The sequence below is a fragment of the Sebastes fasciatus genome, chromosome 10 (assembly GCF_043250625.1).
Source record: "Sebastes fasciatus isolate fSebFas1 chromosome 10, fSebFas1.pri, whole genome shotgun sequence".
NCBI lineage: Eukaryota > Metazoa > Chordata > Actinopteri > Perciformes > Sebastidae > Sebastes > Sebastes fasciatus.
Window position 1 is genome coordinate 21,519,117 of NC_133804.1, and position 8,148 is coordinate 21,527,264.

Here is an 8,148-nt window from a genome sequence, read left to right on the forward strand (position 1 = left end):
ACACACGTTAGCTAAAACCTCAATATCACTCTATATTTCAACTGCTTGGCAGTAATGTTAGCTGACCAGATGGAGGTCTCTCCATCAATCACTGCTGATCCTAGTGTTGGCTGTTCCTGCTTCAGCCCTCCGACCGCGCCCGGAGGAAGACACCGGCACCCGGTCCGAGATGATAACATAACTTGCTGCGGATCCCCGTCACTTCACAAGACACGGAAAACCTTTGTTGGTCTGGAGGAGCTGCAGCATTTATTTCTGCACAAACATCCACTGTACATTCACTAGATATTCTCAGAGCTTAACTAACTCTTCTGCAGTGTGTAGTGTGCGCACATGAACGTGAGGTGGAGCGAGAACGAGCGCGGTGTGTGAGCGAAGGCAGGCAGAGGAGCAGAGTACAGCAGAGACTCAGACCAAAGCTCAGTCTCCCCCGTGTACTACGACCGGGGCCAACACTGTTTTGCAAGACAGGCTTCACTAGATATAACTTTGAGGTTTTGGTGCTTCCGTGTAGTTTCTGTTGGAGTCTTGTCTGAGCAGCGTAGGAGGTGATTTATACGTGTAAAAAGTTACAAACACTCCCTTTAAAAGAGCCGGCTCTTTGAACCGGCTCGTTTCCGATCGACACATCACTACTAACCACATACTGTCAGTTGTGTAGTTAGTGCGCATGCGCTGAAGATGCACTGCTGCGGTCACCTGCTTCCAGACTCGACCTACAGCCTCCAGCCTGTGGCCTGTTTACCCTGCTGAAACCTGCACACAACACCTGTCCAGGGACAGGACAGCGTCCGGCGTTAAACGGACAGGTAAAGACTGATTTATGAGCCTGACCAAAGAGGCTCCAGTCACTAGCACTGTGGAGCTAGCGTTGGTTAAACAGCCCTGTAGTTTGGGTGTGTAAGGTTAGCTGTTGAGTTAGCTTAGCATGCTAACCCGTCGATGGTTTGTTGTTGTTGTTGTTGTTATTGTTTTAACTAGCTATTCATACAGTAACTAATGTTGCTTCGTGTCCTTGTTGTGATGGAAACGTTACGTGATAATAGAGGCCTTTATGTGTGTAACAGCCCTCTGACAGAGATCATGCTAGGACAACAAGCCAGTTCACAGGAAGCAACACAGAGGGCGTTTTCCTGCAAGAGTTGGATCATATCTATGGGAAATGATCGAATAATTACGTAATAAGGTTGATGTCCTCTGCTGAAATGATATAGTTAAAGTATCTATATCATAATGTGGTTGTTTTTCATTTGAAAATACTTGCTGTCTTGCATTAAAACATGACACAGCAACATTAGGCAAGGCAGCTTTATTTGTAGAGCACATTTCAGCAAACAGGGCAATTCAAAGTGCTTTACATAAACATGCAAGAACATTAAGACAAAGAACATTAAGACATAATTAAAACAGTTATACAATCATTAAAGATTAGAAAATAAAAACAAGCTAAAAATACAAGCTAAAATAGAATATAACACACAAGAGTAAAAGCTCTAGTGCAGTATATAAGATCATCATCTGGTTTAATAAAAGGCAGCAGCAGACAGGAACGTTTTAAGCTTTTGACATTAAAGTGCAAAAGAACATAAGTTCATGTAGTTGCTGTTGAGAAATTGTAGCAGTGCAACACTATTTGATTGACTTGAATGTTGCATAGAACAACTTGTTCTGCAAAGTAAATGCTGTGTAGTTCATTAATTTCCTGTGAAATGTCCTGGAGGTATGATTGTGTAAAAGTCTCACAACATTGAACTTAAATAACCTCAAGTACTGCACTGTTAAACCTGGAATACAAAGAAACAGCACAAAAAACAACTTAATGCCAGAGGAGTTCAATGTCCATTCATTTGAAGTCTTTTCCAGAGTTCAAGAAAATGTACTTCCTTTAAAATATTGAGAGACTTTACAGCTTTCTGGGTTTTTGACATTTTCAAGTAAGGCGCCGTACTGCTCAAGTTCAACAAGAAACCAATGAAAGCAGGTTGTTCGGAGTCAGACCTTTTTGATTTGTGGATATGGAATCTACCAAGAATAATCAGAAGCTGAATTATATAGGTAATGTTGCTATCCATCCCATAAAACATAAAATATAACATCACATCAAAATACGTTAATCTGTACATTAGCACTCGTTTTGTTATTATTATTATTATTTATTTAGATCATATTTCTGGAAAATGATTGAATAATTACGTAATAGGGTTGCTGTCCTCTGCTCAAATGCGTTGATTTAGTTAAAGTACCTATATCATAATGTGGTTGTTTTTAAACGATATCCATCATTTGAAAATACTTGCTGCCTTGCATTAAAACATGACACAGCAACATTAAAGTGCAGAAACCATAATAAGTTCATGTAGTTGCTGTTGAGGAATTAAAATTAGTAGCAGTGCAAATACTATTTGATTGACTTGAATGTGACATAGAAAATCTTGTTCTTGTTCTTCCAGGTAAATGCAGTGTAGTTAATTAATTTCCTGTGAAATGTCCTGGAGGTATAATTGTGTAAAGTCTCACAACATTGAACTTAAATAACCTCAAGTACTACAACTGTTAAACCTGGGAACTTTTAAATTACATAACTAGGCTCTCAAAGGTCAGTAGCCATGCGGGCATGTGTGTCAGGGTTTCTGGGGGGATATATTGGTTGTGACCTCCAATGACCTTAAAGCTTTGCCACCACTGTTTCCCGTTTGTTCTAAATTTAGACAACACCTAGACAACTTGTTTTAATGTACTAAAGTTATTTAGACTCTTATTTACATTCTTGATAGGATCTTGCTCTCATTTGAGCAGATTCGTTATTGCTATTGTGTGTGTGGTAGGGTGTGCCACCAGCTTCTTTAATACTTCAAGAATTTAAAAACTACATTAAAGTTTTTTTATGATAAAGTTGGATGTGGTGCTTTGTTGAATATGTGCATTCAATGAACGGACCTAGTGTCTTCTGGTGCTCATAGTTGTGCTCTCCTGCCCTATGGCTATGCTGAGTGACATTTCTCAATCTATTAAGTTACTTGTGTAATAACTCTTATCAGTGGCAGTACAAGTTGAAGGCAGGTGGCTGAGGTGTAACAGTTCAATCTGTTTAAGGCAACACGTAGCATGTATGGGCCATTTAATCTAGACTCCAATCAATATATCTCATATTATAATGTTATATTTTCACAAATATATTGTGTCCGCACGGTTGTTGGTAGATATGCAAAAGAAATTGCACTATATTCATGTTTTATAGATTGCTGTTTTATACACAGTATATTGGATATTTAACAAATTACTTGCTATATTTAATTATATGTATTTTGATTTTATTGTTTCTGTTGTATTATTGTGTATACTTGATACATATATAAAAAAAAAATTAGTAAAAAAAAAAAAAGAAGTGATTGTTTTCCAAATTTGTTTTTAATTAAAACATTAGTGATATTTTCAACTTTACTTTCAACCATTGCTATGTTGTCTTGATTTGGGCTCTCATTGGCCCCTCAATGTCATACTATCAAATGAAGGCAAAAAATGGCATCACATTTCTTTAAAAAGATAATGAGGATTAATAGGCATCTCTGATATTTCCTCTCTCGTTCACAGGGTATATATTTTACAAAAGTAAAATGCTGATGTGATGCTGGAGGAACAGGCTGTGGAGCACTGAGCTTCCCATGGCTGTTAGCACCATGGACTCTGAGTCAGCCCGGACACAGCAGCCTCAGTCTGCCCTGACTAAAGGAGGCTGCTCCCTGCTGCCTGCTGGAGCTCTGAGTTCCACGCTGGGCACTGCAGGGAAGCACTATGTCTGCGGCTCCGTCGCAGCTTTTACCAACATCGTGGTGACTTTCCCCATCCAGAAAGTGCTGTTCCGCCAGCAGCTACATGGCGTGTTGGCCACTGAGGCCGTGCGGCAGCTCCAGAGGGAAGGGCTGAGGAATCTTTACCGGGGCCTGCTGCCCCCGCTGCTCCAGAAGAGCACTACAGTGGGCATCATGTTTGGCCTGTACGAGGACTTCTCGAGAGTCTTACTAGACCGGGCCGGTGGCACCGGTGTGCCGGATCTTGTCACACGAAGCTTTGCTGCAGCATTGGCAGGAACCGCAGAGGCCGTCCTGATGCCATTTGAGCGCGTGCAGACTCTTCTCCAAGACCATCGGCACCACGGGCGCTTCAACAACACGGTCCACACCTTCCGGACACTTCTGTCAGAGTATGGCGTCAGAGAGTGCTACCGTGGCCTGGTGCCCGTACTTCTTCGTAACGGCCCTAGCAATGTGCTATTCTTCGGGCTGCGCGGGCCCATTAAGGAGCAGCTCCCGCAAGTCAATAGCCGAGCAGGTCACATGGTTAATGATTTTGTGTGTGGAGGGTTGCTGGGGGCTTTCCTTGGCATCATGTTCTATCCTTTAAATGTGGTCAAGTCCCGGGCTCAGTCTCAGGTCGGTGGAGCCTTCCAGCCTTGCAGGCAGGTGCTGCTAACAGTGTGGAGAGAAAGGGGTGGCAGTGTGGCCATGCTCTTCAGAGGGGCCCACCTCAACTACCACCGTTCACTCCTGTCCTGGGGGATCATCAATGCCACCTATGAGCTGCTGCTGAAGATCACGTAGGAGGGAGGAGCGGAGATGACGAAATAGAGATATAGAGAGGAAGAAAAAGCATTTAAAGGGAAAAAACCTGTATGGAGCGATGGAGCCAGTTTGTTGAGAAGAAAGGAAATCGTAAAGTAAAGCCCATGTACTTGCTGTCTGGCGCTATTTTTGGGACACTGGAGTTTCCATGACTGAAAGACAGCAGTGAAGTTGCACTTCTGACAGGGGCCAACAGCCAGTGTGAGATAAACCCACCTGCCACATGCCATGAATATTTACTGTTGTCAATGTATTAAAAACAAGACACACGCTTTAGCCTATACAAAACATGTGCCAGGGTCCAATAGAAATGCCCTCGTTTGCTCTCTGTACAAAAATGTTGTGGAGCAAACTGAACTCCAGAGCTTTTTTTTCTTTTCCACGGTTTCATTTCTGGATAAACTGTTTCTTCGTACGTGCTGTGTGCTGTGGTGTTTTGTAGACAACATCCATCTGTTTGTGTTTGACCGAGAGCATTTCCTCTGTGAGGCTGTATTCTGACACTTAACTGAAACACTTTTGTACTTTTGACCATTGAAAGGCCCCAATATTTATTGTCAAGGAGAGTGTAATAAATTGAGTGTTGGCCATTTTATTCCTCTTTATGCTCCATCTCCACCGATTCGGCCTGTATGTTTATGAGATCAGAAGGCTAATACTTAAGAAATTGTTGAAATGAGTACCAGTGATGTACATGTTCTTGGAAATACTGTCTAGCAGACACACACACAGGCTATTTTAAACCGTTTTGTCCTTTCACACATGATTCATTTTTGCCAATTGGAACTGAAATAGTTTGTAAAACACTATTTGTCTTGGTTTGTTTTATGAAGTGCTACAGGCATGTGTTATTTGCATTTTGAGAAGTGCCCATTGTAGTCAGTAAAACAGTTACACCCAGATCTTTTCCTGTTTTTATAATTTATTGGAAGAAAGGAAAATAATGTTTAATTTAGATTTCTGTTGCAACAAATTATTCCACAAAAAACATTTGCTATTTGTTTAATATATAATTTAAAGAAAGAAAAAAAAACTTTTGCTGTTTCAGAAAAAAAAATACTTTTGATGTTAATTCTATGCACCATTGCTGCATTTGTTCATTTTTGGGCTATTGTTTGTTCATTGGCTATAAAACTAAGTGCTCCTCAATGTCTGTTTCCTTTTTATGAACTTTAATATCACTTGTTTTATACATGTATATCTCTCCCTCTACTCACTCTCTTTATATCGTCTCTCACGCTTGCTCTCCTCTCTGTCTGTAACATCTGTTGACATAATGGGCTCAGATTTCAAGCTTGAGTAGACGCTGTCACCACGCAGCAGCTCTTGCTGGGTACGACAGCCCGAAGAGGAAAGGCATGCTGCCTGGACGCTGAGAGAGAGACTGAACAGTAATGGTGCTGAGAGAGAAGACAGGGGCAGAGGGTAATGTTCAGTGGCACAAAAAGCTCAAGCTGCCATGTAAATGGATCACTTGGCCTATTTCTCCAGTTCTTTTCATTTTGACTGTCCTTGGTGTGCTGTTTCCTGAGCATCTTTCCAGGGTTACCCCTTCGAAACGTAAGACTGAATTGAATCACCCTCGCTTATATTCAGTAATGCTGTTTATAATTGCCACTTTTACCGAAGCACAAGTCACCAAATCTCTATGGAAATGTCAAATCAATATTGCAACCAAATTAAATGTTTAAAATCAATCTATTAAACATGTTGACAGTGAACAAGTCTGTTATGTGGGTGTTTTATGGGGATACATGTGTCAGCTGTCACGTTTTCTCAAAGAATAAGCTTCATTCACCAAAAGAATATGACTTGTGTTTTACTTAGATGCACCCATACATTATGAAACTAAATGGCTTCCTTGTGCCAGTGTGACTAATAGTCTATGCACCGCAATCCCTTCTTTATAATCAATCACACAAACAAACCGCATCACCGTTACAGTGATGTATTGTAGTGAAACTGAACACTGGATCACAATGAAGGATGGAGCAAACACAAGAACACTAGTTTAACACCTCTATCGGCTATTTTCTGCCACGTATTTGATCATAGAAAGCAGCTCTACACTGTTGGACCATGTTTTCTTTCTTTTACGTTTGCGACTTTCTAGATTACTGTGTCAAGAAGTCAGACGGCAGATAATGATCAGATTAAGGGCAATCTGACATGGGGACTTTGGATCAGGGATGGTTGAGCTGCTGCAGTTACAAAGCCTCTTGGCTCTTTCACTGTTACCTTTCACCCTAACAAACGTCCGTCTGACTATCATCTTAGATTAAATCTTACATTTTTACTTTCAAAAATTCATTATTTAAGACTGCATTTTAATAACAGGAGTGGAAAATGTTGCTCTCAAACTCCGCTGGCTCTCTGAATAATTTAGAGACACATTCCCAGTACCAAAAGAGAGAGAAAAGAGCCCTCAGTGCTACATGCATAGATAAACACTGCCTTCGTGGAAGTATAACAAATCAATGCTGGGAAGGAAATCCCAAAGTAATCCTTAATAGTATTAGTAGTGCAGTGATGGTATAAATAGGGAGGCTGTTTAGACTGCAGAGGTACAGCATATCTTCATTCGCTGTGTTCCGCCCTGGGTTCAACGTCAGGTCAGGATGAAACATTTAATGTCTTCTGACCTGATTTGTGGACTCAATATTTAGGAAGGGAGTTTACATGAACTGGAAGTTGTTACATGAAATTAGCCTAATAACTATAGACAAAACCCGAAACACCCAAGACGTTCAACATTGTTAAGGTCAATGTGTAATTTATTCCCAAACAATACATTTCTTGGTACATCGACTTCATTGTACGTGGGTACGGAAAAAAAGTGACTGCTCATGTAGAAACACAATGTCCTCTTTGAAAATGAAATGTTTTACCATACAGAAACAAATTTATGACACAGGCACTCTTCACTGTTTTGGGCCTGCGTGATGAACAACAACAGATGCTCCTGAGACATACAGTACAGCATGTCTTGACGTTAGTGCTATGATGGGACACCGCTCCTGGACCTCCTTGGATATTGGAAGCCCTGAAATCTCACACGAGAGACCTGCCTTCTTATTTTTTAAGCATCACTCACCTTAACAAAATGTCTCTCAGTCATCTTTTTGGAAGATTAAATATACTACCTACCTCCTCACCAGCTGTCTCTGAACACTTCAGCAGTCTTTATTTCGGCTAATCCCTTTATCATATCTGTATAAGCAACTGCTGGCTTAATTACCCTCCTCGTTGTCATAGGTGGCTCAAGTAAATCCTCATCGAATGAGTCGGCGTCATGTGACATGGACGAGCTGTTTAGTGAACACTGTACATCAGCAAAACCGATCGAGCAATGTACTCATTGTACTGACAATTCACAGACATCAGTATAGACAGGAGTCTTTATATTGACAAATGCTAATGCCATGCAACTTTGCACAACGTTGCAATCCATAATGCAGTAACGTTTTCCAGAAACAAGACAAAAGCCAACATTTCAAACAAAGAAAAGCACCCATTATATTCAGACAAA

At 40.9% G+C, this 8,148-nt stretch overlaps 1 protein-coding gene across 1 annotated transcript; it reads left to right on the forward strand.

Annotated features, from left to right (window-relative positions):
• The first annotated feature begins 633 nt into the window (after window positions 1-633).
• On the forward strand, window positions 634-6,343 carry LOC141775531 (mitochondrial nicotinamide adenine dinucleotide transporter SLC25A51-like). The gene is made up of 2 exons (XM_074648992.1): window positions 634-809; window positions 3,592-6,343. Exon 2 carries the CDS (start codon window positions 3,663-3,665, stop codon window positions 4,596-4,598), a length of 936 nt encoding a protein of 311 aa, XP_074505093.1. The 5' UTR covers window positions 634-809; window positions 3,592-3,662; the 3' UTR covers window positions 4,599-6,343.
• The last annotated feature ends 1,805 nt before the right edge of the window (window positions 6,344-8,148 follow it).